Below are 19,662 nucleotides of genomic sequence, written 5' to 3' on the forward strand. Positions count from 1 at the left end.
GAACGTGAGGCACGCGCTAATTAACGTTGAACGTGAAACTTTGTGCCCCACCAATCAAACTTGGCCTGCAGTACTTCATATAAATTGACCCGGCTCTCCTTGTACAAGGGCGGGTGGGGTGTCTGATTAAACTGGTTGCCCCTTAATTGCGTGTCTAACGCTCCCTACACGTAACATGGCCTTTTATTAGGTGGAAATTCTGTATACGGCACTACATCCAGCCTTCGTGAGAGTTATGACGAGCGCTTCGCAGTATTTATGGCTCTTCTCAATTTGTATGCTTTTTGTTTTTGTAACAACAAACGTTAATCATAATAATATTTCAGTACAATATCTTAATTTTTTAGGAATATTATAAATAAAATTTATTTTTGCATTATTGATAAAATTGAACGACATGGTGACTGGCAGGTCATCCGACCAAACGTATTGTACTATATAAAATAAAAATTAATCAGAGGTGCTTCGACCTCTGATTAATTCTGAGGTCTGGGCCTCAAATTTCTGTATCTGTTTCATGATCAGGACCTCCTGTGCCTGACACACGCCACCGTTCACCGTTGGAGCGAATATTAAATGCGCTCATAGACAGAAAGTCCATTAGTGCAAAGTCAGGGATCAAACCTACGACTTTAGGGATGAGAGTCACACACTGAAGCCACTAGACCAACACAGCACTACTATACTGTACACATTCTACCAGATAAAAAATAATTATTATTTAAAGCCGCAATTAAAGCGCACAGCACAATCGTATAATCTAAACTTATCGATTTTATGCTTCCGATCTAAAACAAAGGATATTCGATGAAAGCGCATTGCGTAGTTTTTATTCGAGTCCGATTCGATGATTTATGCACCGCGCATCTAGCTCAATGAGGCTTGATATAGTTGATGCATTATTGTCATGTTACTCGACAATCATAAATGTCTACATTACACGCTGACTATTGTTTATGGTCACTGTTAGCGCCTTCACATTATGAATTTAAAACGAGCTTAACAATATTGATCGATTTGTGTATTCCTCTTAATTATTTTCATTTGTTTAAATTCACTTTAAAAGGTAACTGGCACTGGTTAATTGCATTAGTTCGCTATGGCATAACGCTTTTTTTGTCCCAAGGCAATAGACTTAACGGTAACTCCTTTAAAGAGTTTTATCCTGAACAATGGTTCAACAATATAGAATTTTAGAAAGCTGACCATTCGTTGTGCAACTTTCTCCCTTTATCTTGTGCACAAAGGTAAGGAGTTTATAGTTTTTTACGGTTCATTCTAACAGTACAATGGCCATAAAATTTTTGCAAACATTGAGTTTTTGTTCCTTATTCAAAAACGAATCTAAAAAAAACAAATAATTATCATAACAATGTCCTTATGTCAAAATTTAAAAATCGAATCTTTTAAAAAATTACACTTCTGTATTCCGTTGATATAATGCAATTGGTATGATTCTTAACAATAAATGTTTTTCTTATAACATGCCAATGCAAAAATTACTCTCTTGCAGATATTCGAAATTTGAATATTTTTCTTCTTCGAAGATAAATAACGATTTTAAATGCGTTCAATTGTTCAGCATTGATTAGTTACAATATATAAACAGATACGCATCTAGGCGGATAGTTAGGTATTAAATTGTGCTGTAACGACATTTACGAGCATATTGGCGCCATGCAGGGTGCAACATGCTAAGGCTATCACTTACCCCGTCCGTGGCTAATTCACTGTGACAAATTATCAACACTGAATGCATACTCTATGGTTTAATATATATGTACGCATCTGCATCTTTGACAAATTTAATTAAAGCAATACTTCCAATTTAAATAAGATTTAAAACTTAATATATATTTAACATTTATTATTGATTAATATATCAAATGGTGCCACAATCTTTTGTGAGCCTTGGCCTTTCATTGCCTGACATGCAATGTTTAATGCTTTATTCTGTAAGAAAGTACTGGATAAAGCTTCCATTTCGAGTTACAACACGTAAAAGGTAATAGGAGGCAATGGTATTGTTTTTCGCGATCGCATATATTTAGTCGCCATACCATACTTGTTGTACAGCTAAGAATAGATTATAGAGCACAATCAGAAATAGTATGCCACAATACTCTGTTAGGTGACTATATATTGTTATTATTACGTTAGTAGTTATGTTTATGTAATATCGATTTAAGTAATGATTATCTTAGTATATATTTTAAAATACTCAAAAAATGTATTTAATTTTTTAAAGGAAACATTACGAAAGAGTTATTATAGTACATTATTGGGAAGTAGACACTTACATACCCATATTAATTCCTTATTTATTTTAAACATGGAACAAAGTATTCGTTTTTTTTAATTGTATGCAATTAAAATAATTACTGCAATAAAAGTACTGGCAATAAATTGTTCAGGAATTAAACATTACTGCAATTTACGACTGACGAAAGAAACATGAGTAATCTCTAGGTCGGTTTGCATACTATGATTCAGTGGAGTATCTTGTAGACATTGGATATGAAATATTGTTCAAGCCCATCGTTTATCTCTGACTAAACCAAGCTAAGACACTGCTGTATACAAATACAATCCCGCATGTCTTTTTCACGATCAACGCCTAATTTAGTAATATAATATTTATGCGAAATAAATATTATTTTTTCTAAATTGTATTTTAGCAACGGACTTTGCTCGCATCTCCTGCAAAACAATTAAATATAAAAAAGTTTTTTATTTTATATAATTGCAATAGATTTAACTTTATGCCACTTTCAAACGAAGTTTTAACGAAAGAGTTCTCTATCTTGTCATATTATTTCATACTGGCCAGTGATAATTTGTCGCGTAGACGGAATTAAAAAGAAAAGTTATTAAGATTCCAAATGGGATTCAAAAGTTTACGAGGGAAATGTTTTAAAATAGTTTTTTCAGAGAAATCGTTTTACAACTGTTAATTTCAACTTAAAGTTTAATTTTCAGTCTGTTTAAAAGAAAACATGTTATTTAAAATACAGTTAAAAATGTATCAGACCTTCCGGGATGAATGCTTCCCGCGGGAGACGTAAGGGAAATTTATGTTATTATTCGCTACCTTATTTGTTTTCTCATCAAGTTTGAAAATTTTAAATACACCAATGAAACATTTATCATGAAAGTTACTGAATGTTTTGAAGCTTTCTTCTATATTTATTACGAGTAGGTACATACATAAGCAAACATTATGTCTGTCTCTTTTATTAACCTTCTTAATGGGTCTGATATTAACGAAATTTCTGTGTATTCATAACTGTTTTATGTTATTTAGATTCTAATGTGGACCTTTGGTTAACGGTTTGTTTCTCCGTTTGTATGCGATGATTTTCTTCTTAAACTTAGACGTTACTATTTTGTATTGACACTATATGTTCACTTCGTAGCCTTTACAAATACTTTACAAAACTAATTTAATGTTTATGTCTACAGTAGTACATATACGTAGACCTCGTTGAATATATTTCACAATTTCCTTTAACAAAACGGCTTAGTATTGCGACGCTGGCGGCCCACTATCGCCTCATCTACATGTCCACTACTGACGTAGGACTAACAAACTTAACTGATCACAGAAGCTATTGTTACGAAACTCGTATGTAAATGTGACTAGTTCTAGTAAAACGTGTATATTCTGGTCTTTTTATGAGGGCTTTATGTAGAACATTCTAGATATAAACTGCTTATTTGTAACTCAAACATACCCTTTTCGTGACGATAAAGATGAGAATATTGGATGATATTAAAATAAATTTGATTATTTCTAGGTAAATGAAAGAGCTTTTTGCCAACTTTAATTATTCATGACAAGTTTTCCATACAAAGTCTAGCGTAAAAGTTAGTTTACAAACACGCATGCAGTTTGCAAGTTTGCTGCAATCAATACTACAATTTAGCTTTGTTGCGCACGCATGCATCATGTTATCCATGCGATGCAATACCGTAAACATATCAATCACCGTCGCAATCCACCGGCTAGACATGTGACTGATATAAAGAGTCGCAAAACTAAAAAATAGCCCCGTCCCGCAACAAATTCCGCTTGTTCACCCGCTTTCTGCGGAGTGGCGCGCATAAATCGACCAAAAAGTCAAATTGCGGCGATAGATCACTACCCTCAACTAAAAATTGCGATGTCCAAACAAATATTGCATGAGCGCTCGTTGTTTAGTCAACTTTTTATTCATGTACAACTTCATTTTATTTTTGATGTAGGTACTGAAATTCCGGCTCAGCTAAGTGCACATAATTGCTCCAAAGTGAGTTTTTTGTTCTATCATACGCGGAAAATGCGAAATTTAATTTTTAAATCTACAAGATTCTGTGCGTCAGCGGTTTTTACAGAAATTCTCTTAATGTAAAAATGCATGATAATTACGAGACAGCGTAGGTTGTATTTTGTAAACAATTTATTCCACTGCGCTGCTGTATTAATCCCTCAAAGCTTTTGAAGCGGCGAGAACGCGCTGATAAACTGCAAAACTAATGCCTCGCGATTGCATTACGATGCAAACTTTTTCAGTAACGGTGGCAGCGTTGCGAAAATCGAACAAAACCATTGGAATATATTGAGTAGTTTTTCACGGTGCCATGCGACAGGGAACGATCTGATAATGATTCTGCAATTTTTCCGAACGTTTTTTTTAAAAGATATATTATTGTTTACGTATGGTTAGAAAAATTGTATGGAGATCATATTACTATTTATCGGAATTTAAATAACAAGCATTAAGAGCATGTAAAAGACTATGTGTGCGTAGGGATTCTCTTATGATGATTTAGTGTAGTACAGGACATCGTTGGATGGATTTACAGGCGCATGAACGGATTATGTGGGCGAGAGCAAACACGGGGCAGCGGACGCCATATTGTTATTTATCGCCAACTTTTGATGCCCAGTTTTGCAGTTTACTTTAAGCATTTACCAACTACCTAATATTTTTTTGATACTTTGTTATTCCAATTTTTAATTATCATTAAAGCTGTGTCATTTATTTTGACAGGTACTTAAAATACGATTTCGAATTATTTTGCTATAAACTAAAAAAATATAGTTAATAAAGTATGGAATATTTATATATTTCTCCTTTAAATATTTCTCAATTTGGTACAAAATGAATAATCACATCCTAAATTTGAGTTAATATTAATAAATGAACAAGTAGATCGTGCAATTACGTGATCCTGTTGCAGCAGCCTGTTAATAAACCTGACATACAATGCTTCCCCTAAACGATTTTTCTCGTCTCGTATAAATAAGATGAGCTATAAATCATCAACGGCCATTTCCCGGCTAGATACAAAACAACGAACAGACAAGGGAGGCTGGAAAATTATGACAAATCATGCATTAAACATAGGGAATAAATGTTTTCTTATCACGTACCTATTCCTGTTTTGATATTAGTTTTCCTTTATCTTTATTGACACAGGTTTTGGGGCGGATGTTTTATAGCCTGTTGTTGCGTGATGTAACGATGTCTTTGCTTTGCCATAAATTTTAGGGTTTTTAATCTTTACACATTATAATCAAGTCCTCTGTATTAACTCTTAGTAAATGAACACAATAAACTCAAACTACACCTAACGGGTTTTAGACATTCATCTGAGGATTTAGTGATAAATTGTAGCGTACCTATGTAACTTCTAATAAAGATTATTGTTAAAATCGTAAAATCTTGCCAAAAAGGATAATAAACGCGTGTGAATCGTGAATTTCTAGCGTTTCGAATAGCACTAAAAAAATGATAATTCTGAATATTTTTTTAAATTATTAATATGACTGAAATTCATAAGTAATAATGATAATCGGCGTATATAATCAAAGTACTATATGTAGTTGATATAGGTCTTATATGCATTTAAAAGCATACTTAAATTATGCCCGGAGAAGCTTTAAGTCATAATTCCATTCACATCTGCGTATGTTAGGTATTCCACAGCTGTTGTTAACAATTAATCAATTCGAATTAATAGAGAGTTTTTTTAAATATCTCTTTGTTCCTAGGCTATAACTCTAGACTAAAAACTGCAATGTCTCAACGCATTCAGACTGCAGATCTGCTTAATTTATTTCAAACGCAGACAAAATCCTAGCGAAATCCCTGCCTCAACGACCAAACTTGCATTTAAGCATAATGCAAACTGTATTTACTTTCGCATAACTATCTCATGTACTATTTTAAACTGTTAAGGATTCTCTTCATATACAATGCAGTTTTCTTATACTTTCAGACACTAGTGATACTGAACCCGTAATGTACCTACTACGTATTTATTTTCAAACATATGTTGAAGTACGTTCTATTGATTACAAGATATTGATTATAACAAAATTGATCCATGGCTTATAAGTAAATATATATGTAGGTCATTTAAACCGTCGGGGATTAAATTTTGACACTCAACGGTAACATTTTTACTGCCTACTAACAGATGACAAGACGAATAAAATTGTATATATAAATATTAAATACTAAGATGTAAAATAGCTTTTTTTATTAAAAAAACACATAACCAAGCAAAAGATATATTTAAATAGGAATAAAAATCTCCAAAGAATTATTGTCTATTAAATTCCCTAGTTCATATATCTGGAGATTTACTAAGTTGAGCTTTTGTGGTTTCTTTGCCAAGTCTAAACTTAAAGGGGAAACTTGCTCTAACGAAACTTGCCGTGGCAAACGTTAAATGCGAACTCCATAATATCAGGTGAATACACTGTAAAAATTTATTTAAATCGAAATATTTATAACTTTGTAGAAATAAAATGTTTATCTACTAATCTTATACCTATTGTACTAACCCTTTAGAAATAGACGTGATTACTATATAGGTACTAAATAGCCATCCTGGTAACTTAAAACAACGATCTTCAAACTATTATAAAAGTGGTACGATTTGCCTTCATGTGCTTATATTACATACGTTAAATGGCAAATTGTAGGTTCCATCTTTTACTTTACTGAGGTAAATTTCTTCTGGGAATAACCGACTCTATTGTATCAATTTAAAGACTACATCAGTTTGACATATTGTGATTTGTATGCCAATGGGCGGTAGGCAAAACGTCTACTTAGAACTTCGCTGTGCAATCAAAGTATACTAAACTCTTCAATTCGACTGTAATACAGGATCTATTGTTTCAAGATATTTCCTTCCTTTACTGGGAATAAATAATAGAGATAGCAACAAACTCGAAAAATATACATTACCTTAAATCAGATTTATGCGATACAACGGTCACATTTATTATGCCAATAAATTGATTTTTACAATAGATACTAATGTTTTGGCTTTAACGTCAAGATATAAATCAAAATACATTCCTTTGGAGTCAATGTAGCGCTATAATTTTACACCTCCAGAACAAAACGTAAATTTATCAGACATATCCATGAAATCAAATCGGACCCTTGGAGTTTTTTAGAAACTCAATTCTCAGGTAGGTGATACGCCCGCGATTTTCGTACTTATCTCGTTAATGTAAGATAAGGCGTAAACTAATCCGAAGGAAGAAAGGCGACCAGCAATAACTCAAAGTTTGACAGCTACAAGTTCTGAGCAATATGGCGTCCGCGCCACCCAATAAGGTACAGCCCCGTCACACGGAGAGTTTCGTTCCTAACTAACATTAATCACCCCTGATTTATTAGGGAAGGAGTGACACCTCATATTCTATTTTGGAGGACTAACGAGTTTTTCAAAATGTGTAACAGCTGCATCTTGTTAACGTGGTTCCAATGATTTGCTTTAAATTATTGGCATCAATAATTCGAAATAATATTTGTGCGAATTCGAATCACACGCTCCCTTTTACAATTTTGAATTGAATATAGATATCATGCATTATGTTATTCGTGTTATAAGCTGAATGATCTCGTAAATTCTGTATCAGTACGCTGTTATTGATTTATGCCTCATATATTTGGAGTAACGAATATATTGATCGTATTTTATCGAAAGGAAATGCTTATAGGTTATGTTAGTGTCGAGGGCGTAGGACGAAATTGATTTTTAAATAAGTTCAAATGGGCCCCTTCAGAAAGTTCAGGATTTTACATGCCACATACGTCAGGGTTTGTCCTAATCCCAGAGGGATGGGCAATTTTTATTGCTTTCGGCCCTGATCTATGAGGTAATATGGGTCCAGTATCGAAGAGCTATGTCAAAAGGGTTCACATATTGTTAAGGGTACATATCTAAGATCTGTTTGATATCGTTTAAAGTTTAATATCTCCAGTTATGAATTGCGGCCGATGAAGGCGTAACTTTATTACGTGCGTGATATAAATAAAACATACTGCCATGTAAAGGGCAGTGTTTATATTACATTATGTACGTTTTACGAGCTTAACATAAATCACGTAACTGGGCCTTATAGCCATCAATTAGCAATTTGCATTTATTGTGAGTGCTACTTAATTTTTCCAAGGAATTCGAGATTTTGGCGACCGTAAACGAATATGATAATTTTTATTATTAATCGATTCTGAATATCGTTGCATGGCCTGCAATTATTATAATAACTCAGTTCATAAATCGTAACTGAATTTTTAGCTACAGTATTGTAATTAAACGTTTTCCTTTCAACATATACAATTCTAAAACTGCTGTTATGCTAACAAGTCTTTATATACAAGAACTACTTATTAAAACGGCTATAGTATTAAAGAAAATGATTTTATCGTTATAACTAAATACTGCTTGAAATTATATCATGAAAAACAACTTAAGAACCACAACGTTCAATTTATGACTTGAATAGCGATTCGCTTTATTACCTTCATTTATATTTCAAAATTTATGAAATTTCTTCACGAAGATTTGTCATAAATAACCATTCAGCAGTAAAAATTCAATGAACATAAAGTAATTGCTAAAAAACGGATAGTTCGTTTAACTTAATGTCATAATAACGTCTGAGATCGCATCAACAGAAGAAGTTGTTTATCTCGGAGGCACTTAATTTCACTATTGTTTTCAAATTTTCATTCCTTTTTTCGTGCACTCCATCTATAGAGGGATATTAGCGATTTAAATTGATTCCGTGGCGGGAAGATATCGGACAAAAAGTTCCCGATCGAACGTAAGAAATGTTGGCAGTGTTTCATTTTCAAGTTTGAGTCAATTAAGCTTTGCCAATTTAAGTACTCAGGTATTCCGTGCTGGTGACTAATGTATTATTCATATTGTGTTTTTGAGATAACAAGCAGTCTCTCGATACACATCTAGTGCTCTGATTGGAAGTGTGCAGATAGCGGCATTATGGTAACTATTATAAATTAAACGTAAGCACGTTCAGTTTCTCATTGCAGTGAAAATTCTATACGATAAATAATCTAATGGAAATCTTATTGGTTTCTGGCTTGATTCTTGCTAATTGGTATTAACCGTTTGCTAAAGAAGATATTTTTAATAAGAAAACACTTTTTAAATGGATTGAAGCTATGTATTATTATTAAAATTTTCACGGTCACGGTCACGGTCACGACCACGCACGCGGTAAAGCACGCGAAACGTCGAAAAAAAAATTAAATTTAAAATTATGTAAATAATTATACATTTATAATAATAATACATAGCTTCAATCCTTTTGCAAAGTGTTTTCTTAATGTGTAAAAGCTATGTTAACAAGAGACAATACTTTTATATTTTTATTACATAAACAGTATCAGCCTGTACTTTTTAAATTATTTTTTCTCGATTTGTTTCTAACATAGTTTTACTTCTATTAAACTATACAAAAACTCATGAATCATCTAAATATATATCAGTAACACAATCTCAAAAACAACAATTAAAAATTAAGCACGACTTTAATTGCTTACAATGTAATACGAATCAATAAAGAGACCGCGACACGAATCTTTACCGATACAAATGTTATACATATTTATAGCTATTATGTATCATCTGATCGCTGAGGCTGGACCACCCAGGTAGGCCGTTACGTTACCTGTAGCTACTTCATGTATTACTTATATGTACGCCTTTAGGTACCACGATTCTCGTACAGTGTCGTTGAAGGTGTTCATTTCGTAATTTTCGATTCGTCTTACCAATAAGAGTTATTATCTCAGTGAACTGGTTACCTCTGAATATGTAATAAGCAAAATTCGGGAAAGAGGCTGATATAAAAACCCGTTCTGTCCTCGTCGATTTAAAAAACACGTTTCGTGAAAATTGATCGTTAATTTATTTTTACGTGAAAGCCTTACTACATGTGTAATTTTTTATATGGACGAATCAAATTATTTCAAGATTCATATCGATATAATGAAGGCCAGATAACGGATAAGGCTACAATATCTCTTTAGTGCTTGCATATACGTCTATATTGACTTTAATCTTCGTAGCGCGTTTAATTTACATAATTCTATGATAGAAAATTACAAGCGTAGGCATGATTGCATATTAAGCTAACTATTATACGAAACACCAACGCCTTTATTTCTTAATTCACTCTTTACACGTGATTATTGCTTTACGAACCCACAAAATAAATAGGCGCATCCTGCCACAATATGTTTCACGTGTTACGAAAAAAATCTCTTCAGTTTTCAACGCAGCGGGTGTAAATCACGAAAGTTTTATGAATTAGGAACAATTAAAATATCGAAGCAAACAACAGTTGTTTCAAATGTCCCCCAATTGCGGGACCATTGAGAAATACGAGCGGTTTACAGACTATAGATCTTAGTTCAAAATTCTTTACGACTAATATAAACTTGCGCAATCCTTTGTCGCCCAGCTGAGGGAAAGCGGGAATGGCGAGTTTCTTTTGTTAGCTACACGTGTTGCAAAACGGGTTGGTCCCGAGTACTGACACTTGTTCAACAACATAGAAATGATTTCCGTTATACCTTTTTTTCCTACTAATGTTCGATTATTACTCTTATTTACGTTATTTACTAATATGTAGCACATTTCCTTGACAAACGAAATGCAAAAGGGTGGCACAACCTAAATCGCCGGAACTCCATACAGATGTACAGAAGATTTTTCTGATTTGGTACTTACGGAAACATTTGAATGTCATTATTTACCTATTAAGGCAGCACACATCTTTTTTGCTTTCAAAGTCCCGCCCAACGTCTTAATGAAGTCGTTTGTGTCATGTTTATTGCCTTTATGAACGCCAGATTTTGAGTTAAATTTACAAGGCGCAAATTGACAGAAACCACTGACGTTAATTGTATAAACAAAAAAATATTTATTTGCATACATATATTTATGGCTTTCATATTTATTTGTTTAAAAGGCGTTTGTAGATCCGTTGAGAAAGCGATTGCCTTTTCTGTTAATTGGACGCATTTTCAATGTTGCAGAAGATTTATTAGTTTGTGACGTAGTCAGAAGTCAGAAGAAGACAGAAAAACTTGAAATGGAATATTTTGCAGCTTCATATGAAGTGTATAAAATTATATTATTATTTAGTTTTTTTGGAATCTTAATAAATGAACATTGTCAATTGGTTACATTATGTAGGTAGGTACTAGTACAATGTACAAAGAAAAGGTTCAGTATTTACGTCTCGTGGCGGAGGCTTTTACGGCTTAGGCAATTAGCGTCACTCAATTAAGCACCACCTCCTCCGACTGAAATAAATTTGTTAATTATTAAAAAGGCTGCACTTAAAGTACGCTCTTAGGCAACGGACATTGCTTAATTCGTGTAATTTAACTTCCGCTAATATATAAGAGTTTAGTATTCATGCGCATTGTAGTGGGTGTGTTCCATATCCGAAACAATATCAGTTGTCAGTTAATAATAAATTAATTAATAATATTACGAGGAATGTTAAAAACATATACGGAAAAAGAGTGAATGCTTCTTTTAGTAGGTATGTGTATCTTAATGAAGAGTTATCGAGATTTAAATTCTAAAATCACTGTTAGGTAAGGTTGATGATAATGAATTGCAAATACATCCAAGTTTCTCATGCTTAGGATTCCTATATATTTCATAGTACAGTTCAATAAATATATCCCCGTGACTTGAACTCCTTCAATATAATAGATAAACGCATACATGCACTGTGGTCTTTAAGCTGCCCGCTCCCACTTGAGATAATTAAGCCATTAAATCGCTTGCCAACCCTTTTACACTGTGAGAAGCGTTCTTCGGCCTCGTTCTAAAGTGCTTTTATTTTTGTATCAACTTCAAAGGCAACGTGTTACTTGAGTGCTTAGTCTTTTAACATCTCGATTGGTTTTTTGACACATTATTTATATGGTTTATTCGTATATGAATATTATCTTCCGTTCGATCGTTGAAATTTAATCTATCAACATTGGCTTCATAAAAACCGAATGCAGCACTTAAAGGTTTCATTTCATCGAAAGTTTATATAACCTTTTTAAAATAGTCGTCATTGCTTTTATACAAATTGCGATGTTCTTAATTAGTTTGACTAGTTAAACTCGTTTTCCTAATTTTTAAATTCTATATTATTTTTCTTGATATTATATGCGTTGTTATTTACGAATTTTCACGTCCCGCGGCCATCAAGCTGTAGCCGGCTATCTCAAATCGAATTCTCGGGAACCAATTCAGCGTCGTTTCCAGTAACCGGCCCCAACGATGCTTAATAACATTCGTTACGTTAACCTGTTATATACCTACCAAACACGGACAAATGAACACCTCTTCAGTCGATTTATCTCACCTTATTTACTTATATGAATTGAATATTTTATATTGTTATTTACAAGGATTATTTGGATAGAGTTTTAAAAATAGAAACAGTTTTACAAGCTTCACCATTCACCAATACTGAAACTTAAGACTAAATGAGGCTGTCTCCAGTAGCAATTGTTACGTCACTTCAAATACACAGCGACAGCAAACCCATTCAATGACGATCAAACGGTGCACCGACGTCACACATCAACCTTTTTTTCTGCTTAACATCCGCCTCCATCAATAACCACAACTTCCTTCTTTTTGTTTCAGGAGCAAATGGCCTCAGAAGACGAGGGAGACAGACGTACACAAGATATCAGACGTTAGAATTAGAGAAAGAATTCCACACGAACCACTACCTCACGCGAAGGAGACGTATCGAAATGGCCCACGCACTCTGTCTCACGGAAAGACAGATAAAAATATGGTTTCAGAATCGAAGGATGAAGTTAAAGAAAGAGATACAGGCAATAAAGGAGTTAAATGAACAAGAGAAACAGGCGCAAGCACAGAAGGCTGCTGCGGCTGCGGCTGCGGCCGCGGCGGCAGCTCAGGGACATCCCGAGCATTAGGTGCGCGCGTACTACCTACAATAATAATTACAGTGATACGATTGCACTCTGCAATTCAAACAATCTCTAGCCGTTTGTGTTTGTAAATTGTTTGTAATTATTTTCGTTATTTAAGTGTTGTTCGGTTGTTGTGATTATTTTTTAAATTTATTAACTCGAATTTGACATGTTCACTTTTGTATGTGCGATGAATAAACTGTTAATGTTAGAATAGAAACGGGTCGTATTATTTTGTGTTTTGGGTTGTTTTTGTTGATTTATTGAATTATTTACATATATTTTAATTCGCGCTATCGTCTTAGATGTTCGCGTTTGGAAAACCAGTGCAATTTGTAGAAATCTCTTCCGTGTATCATAGTGTTGCTCTATCGTAGAATATGAGCAGAGGCCGTCGCTGGCGGTGAAATGGACTATAACATTGTACAAATTAATATGCCTACCAAAGAGACCCGGTCTCGTACCCTTAAAGCTAAGTAAGAGTCATATTAAGTTAGATTATCGTTTCGTACCAGAGTCGTGTGCAAACAGTCTAACCGCGCCATCACCCCTCAATACTCTCGCATAAGAATAGTGTAACGTGATCGTGTTCCTGCAGTTGTAATAGTTGGTGAAGTTAAACAAATTGCCATAAATATAAGTAGGTATTATTTTAGCGCATAGCCGTGTAAATAGTTAGGGTTATAGTCGTGAAAGTGATGATGTTGAATGCGCCGGCGCCTCGGAAAGGGCAGAAAAAGGCTTCGGATGGAGTGCGGGCAAAGAGAGGCAGTGAAGGGCGAGTGGAGAGGGCGGGAGGGTGCCGCCGGCCACCGAACAGGACTAGGTGAGTTTTTGTCAAAGACCGCGGCATTATTTATCGAGTGGAGACGGTTGCGAAAAAGTTACTCGTCACAGGGCCAACCGCGACGCCATTTTTGAAATCGCCCGAGCGAGACATCTATGGATAGCTGCTTTGCAATGTTTTAATTTACTAAGCCAGTTTCGAGAGCCCTTTGATCTTTTCCGACCGTCTCTTTATAGTCGAAACGTGAACGACGCATGCACTGCAAATTAAACATTAATTAATAAATATCTGTAAGCAGTTAATCATTAAAGAAAAATTCATTAAGATTATTTTCATTGCGTCGTCCTCGTTAATCGATACCAAAAATTTTAATTATAGCGCTTGCCTTAAACAGAGCTAGACAATGGGAGTGTTAATTTGAATACAAATACTTTGAAGTATTTTATTTGGTAAAGTTTGTAATGGCTTCATCACGAGTATATATACGAACGTCTATTAATTAAATTTACTATGGTCAGTTCCATCTCGCATTCCCAATACGGTAAGAAACATCAAACGGACACTAAAAAGTGGATTCTTTGAGTCGAGCTGGGCGTACGGTTAGTAAAACAGGTCCACAGAGATACCTTGCTTCATGTTTGGTCACATTATTGATGTTGAGAAATGTCAAATAGCCGATACGTAGGACGTGTTAAGTCATTAAATTAGGGCTTCAATTAAAAATACGACGTGGCTACTAATGCCTTCTACATATATTGCGATTGCGTTCAAGAATTTACTTTTCTGTACCACTACTACTACTATATAAAGACTCCAAAGCTGCTTTGCACAGTCTTATAACAATTCAAATCAAAGAATGTAAGGAAATTTAAGAATGAATAGCGAAAATGTACTACGTTCACTTGATTGTGCTAACCATACATATATGGAAGCCATTTTTCGGTCCTCGACCTAAATCAATTCAACGATAACTGATAATTATTTGGTCCGATAAGAAATATTATTGGCCACATTAAAACGACGCAACATTAATATTCAAACGACTCAATTAATAAAACCACATCAAAATTATACTAAATTTTAGCCGAGCTTATGTATTGTTTTTTGTCAAAAAATCCTTATAATAATGGTAAAGAGTTGTGTTGGCATAGTACCTTCAGCGTGCAACTATAATCCATGAGGTCGTAGGTTCGATTCCGTCTATGCATCAATGGATTTTTATTCGCTCGAACGGTGAAGGAAAACATCGTGAGGAGACAGCTCGCCTTAGACCCAAAAAGTCGAAATTAAAGTTACGTTTTACTCAAAAGCGCAAAGACTTACGTTATAAAACTGAACTTTAGAACATGAGTTCATGAAATTCGTGAGTTAATTAGTCGAAAACTTGAATAATGCATAATCGATTAATCATATACGAAGGCTTTTTATTAATCGATATTCAGCGGCGGTTATATTGCAATTTTATAAGGCTCCCGGAACCTGTTCGTATGTACCGATGCATATATCATTATATACCCGAGGCAGCTGAGTCGAGATGTGATCTTTCTTATGTGGTCACCAGACGCGAGCCATCAGTTATTTAGCGATGGCGTTTTTTACTCGTTCACTTTTGAGAATTTAACGGAAAGTTATTTCTGGCGTGCGAAAACGGTCAAATTAATGAAGTTCGTAAATTCTCATATATAGATTTAATATTTTGACGAACCGTATTTAGAACTTGTGAATCAGATTAGATACGAAGCACTCACTCATCTCCATATTATAAAAGTCGTTCTTTAGAATACCAAACCTTAAATACCGTCAACGCGTGCGAGAGTCATATACCTATAAGCATGAGGCAGATGGGATGTGCATAAAAAGTAATATAAATTTAAGTATCAATACATAATTATCCTTATATATGTCTGTAATTAGGTAACTAATTTTTTAACTTAAAACAATATCCAAATAGTAGTAGCATAAATATATATAATGTAAGATTGTGTAGCTAAAATGTTCAATTAATTAGCAGATAGGCAATAGAAGATAGGGATCATAGTTAAAGGTCATCCTTACAAGCCTTAGTTAACTAATGGATAGTTTTCCTTATCGCAAGTAATCTTATCTTACTAACTACACTTTGTTCACACACGATCTAGACAATATCTTGGTGTATTTGCACTCAATTACTAAGTATACAGTTTATTTGACCGCAATTTGTCATTAATAAATCAAAATATGTTTTTCTATTTTATTAAAAGAGGTATATAGCATGGGATGCGCCAATAAAAATGTATTTGAACATTTAGTAGAAAGTATATATGTATTATTTTAATTATTATTATTAATTAAGTCTCTTTATTTTTATATACCTAAAACTATATTAGTCACAATAAATCCGCAGTATATTGAAATATAATTATTGATATTATATAACATATTAATTAAACTCATTCTAAGCGTATTTGGAAGAATACGCACGAAAAAACATACATAAAAATAGCACACATAAATCTTATTTACTGTATATAGAGAATAAATAATACTTCAAAAAACAAGTAGAAAATCCAGCCCTTGTGGGTACTTGTTCAAGTACATTCGTGCAGTGATACTATCGCGTCACCCGGCCTGCCCCACCGCACACGACTCGACTGTACGTACGATGCCCATAAATTTGATAAACCCAGGATATCATTTAACAACGTCTTTCAAAACTGGAAACCTATCAGATGGTAGCTATATCTTTGAATAGCAAAATGTCCTAGTTAATACAAAATTGTGGTGTGTTTGTGGTCATTGAACTTTTGTACGCGGACGAATTGAGGCTTTCATCGATAACAATTTATTTAATTAACTGTACCCGCGCACGAGCCTGCTTCTGTATAATGCCTCTATACATAGAGTTGCTTGAATAAATTTAATTGTTACGTGTATGTATTTTGGAGTTTTATATGAACTTAAAAACGTTTGTTGAAACCTATTAGCTACAATTGAAGATTTAATACGTTAATTAGTAATATTTTTTTTATAAATACCTACTGATTATAATTGCAGTACCTAGTATTATTTTTTAATAAGTCTCAAAACGGTCCTTGCAAGGAATTTTTAAATGTATATCTTAGCAGCAACAGCTGTGCTCTAGTGGCTTCAGCGAGTGACTTTTATCCCTGTCCCTGTCAAAGTTTCAAACCCCGGTTGTGTATCGGTGTGCCTTAGACCCAAAAAGTCGATCACCTACTTGCCTATAATATTTATGAATGATCATGAAGCAGATCTCTGAGGCACAGATAAAAAAAATGTTGTAGCGCTAATTTATTTTATCATAATGTTAAGATGCATGTAGACTAAGCTACTGATTTTAGCAGTTATATGATAAGAACGTCGCTCAAAGTATTTTTTATGTAGGTAATTAAAAATTGTATAAGGGATGAATAAAATTTCAAAATCCATTAATTGTTGGGGACCACACTAGAGTATATAAACCAGCTCACTATCACAACTCAGCCGCATACTGCCTACTTAATAGTCACTTTGCTATAATTGCAGCTATCAATAAAGTTACAATTGCTATTGATAAGTTACACTTTCACACAACCCTATACTAATAATAAAGGAGGACATCTATTATAGAGGACTATTTGAACACAGTTACTAAGTATATAGTCGCCCTTAATTAGCGGACAGAAATAATATAAAAATTAATAATAATACAAATGAAATGATTTTAAAGTACATTTTTTAATTAAAACCATTTATTTATCAAAAATATAATTCGTAGTTGTTGCTTTCTATTTTCCTAAACTTGAAATCATATCGTGATGGAAACAGTTGTTAATTTCCCTTCCCAAAAACAGTTCTACGATCGTGTAGTATGTAGCTACTACGAATGGTTTAGAATCATTGTATTCTATTGTAGAATACCACTAGTACAATATAATTCAGTAGCAATGATCTCCCTAATATTTAATAGTTAAATATGTAGGTACTATTTACTAAATCAATTTGAAAGGCAAGCATTATCCGGTACAAAACTATTCTCGAAGTTACCTAATAAATACATATTCCATATTATTTAGTATTTTAAAACGGGCTTCTTAAACTGATTTAGCGAAAAACATTCGCGGTTTTGCAACTGAATTAATTTTCAGCCACTTATCCCTTCAAAACCAGTAAATTGATATTTAAACCAGAATAAGCAAGATTATATGGACAGACTGTCTGTCCTTTATCTCGTCACAGCGATAAATCTGCGGACTTTGAAAGGATATAAATTAGTCTTGTTACTTCATTAGGTATGTTCCAAGATTTATATAGCAAAAGATTTATATATGAAACTTCAAAAAAGTGCGATAAAGTGTCCCTATAAAAAGATGGCTAATGGCTCTTAAAATATACGTAGTTACAAAAAATTGTTGCCACCGATAAGCATTTTGGCTACCAAATCCGGTTGACAGATCGCTTCTGAGACTTCAAATATCTTGTGTTGAATTTTAAATATGCGCGTAGCAGACAACTTTACCATAATGTACAACAGCATTGGAAATCAAAACTGTAAGACGCATTGACACCAAAAGAAATATATTGTAGAAAAATTATATTATTTAAAATCGAGTTTTGGATCTTAGAAGCACCAGTTTTCTTACAATTACTTTGACTGTGTGATGTGTGATTATGCCTAGTAATTCTGCACGCAGAAAGATACATGTACACGTAGAAAATATCACTTTGTGCACAGGTCGTTAGGTATGATTGTTGCGCGTTTAGCCACTAGGCTAACTCTACTCTCAGAAATCTAAATTGTCAATGACAACTATTTAGTTGAATCTTTTAGAGTTGTAATACACAATTAAATTGCTAGTTTGCAGTGTTTACATTGTACCATCCCACACCAATCCGGGGGCGATTGCGTGTACGGACAGCCATTTACTGGGCCTCACTGTCGCCCAGGGACTGTTGTAAAACTGACCAATAAAACTTCATTATCTATTGGTTTGTTCGCGCTCCCAACTTCTATTTTATTGCTTTATGACACCACACTGAATGCCATAAAGCTCATGCACTGCTCTGACAAACTGCTATTCCTTTTATTACAATGTGTAATGGGAATAAATGGTCTTTAAAACAAAGAGATTTGTCAGCAACCAAGGATTGATGCTTAATATTCGAAAATATAACTAATATTGTAAATTGTAACAATTTGTTTGATTAAGGAGGTGATAATCCATTTATTGAAAGAGGCTTTAAGTTATACAACATCACACTCTGACCAAATTACTGCGCATGAAACAGCAAGTGACTGTTAATAGAACCCCAATAATATATTTTATATCTGTGAAGAAAGAAGTAAAAATAATTGAATGGTTTGTCTGTTTAAATGCAAGCTAATATAATAATACATACACTTAGTAACAAGCTACAAATATCATAAATTGGATTGGTATGTATGTGTTCTTTGTTAAGAATAATTCTTTGCTGCAACTACGTACAAAAAGTGTACATTAAGATAATATTTTACTTTTCTATTTAACTAAATTAATTGGATGATGATGCACGTCACTTAATAGTTTTATATTTAATATTAATATACTTTCCGTAATCAAGTCAATGAGG

General features: G+C 33.7%; 1 protein-coding gene across 1 annotated transcript in view; it reads left to right on the top strand.

Annotated features, from left to right (window-relative positions):
- LOC123708326 (homeotic protein ultrabithorax) overlaps window positions 1-19,662 on the top strand; it is a 97,258-nt gene that overhangs the window by 58,176 nt on the left and 19,420 nt on the right. The window contains exon 2 of the mRNA XM_045658998.1: window positions 12,988-14,112. Within this exon, the coding sequence (XP_045514954.1) occupies window positions 12,988-13,289 (302 nt within the window). The 3' untranslated portion in view covers window positions 13,290-14,112. The remainder of the gene's footprint in view (window positions 1-12,987; window positions 14,113-19,662) is intronic.

Source organism: Pieris brassicae, chromosome 4 (assembly GCF_905147105.1).
Source record: "Pieris brassicae chromosome 4, ilPieBrab1.1, whole genome shotgun sequence".
Classification (NCBI taxonomy): Eukaryota; Metazoa; Arthropoda; class Insecta; order Lepidoptera; family Pieridae; genus Pieris; species Pieris brassicae.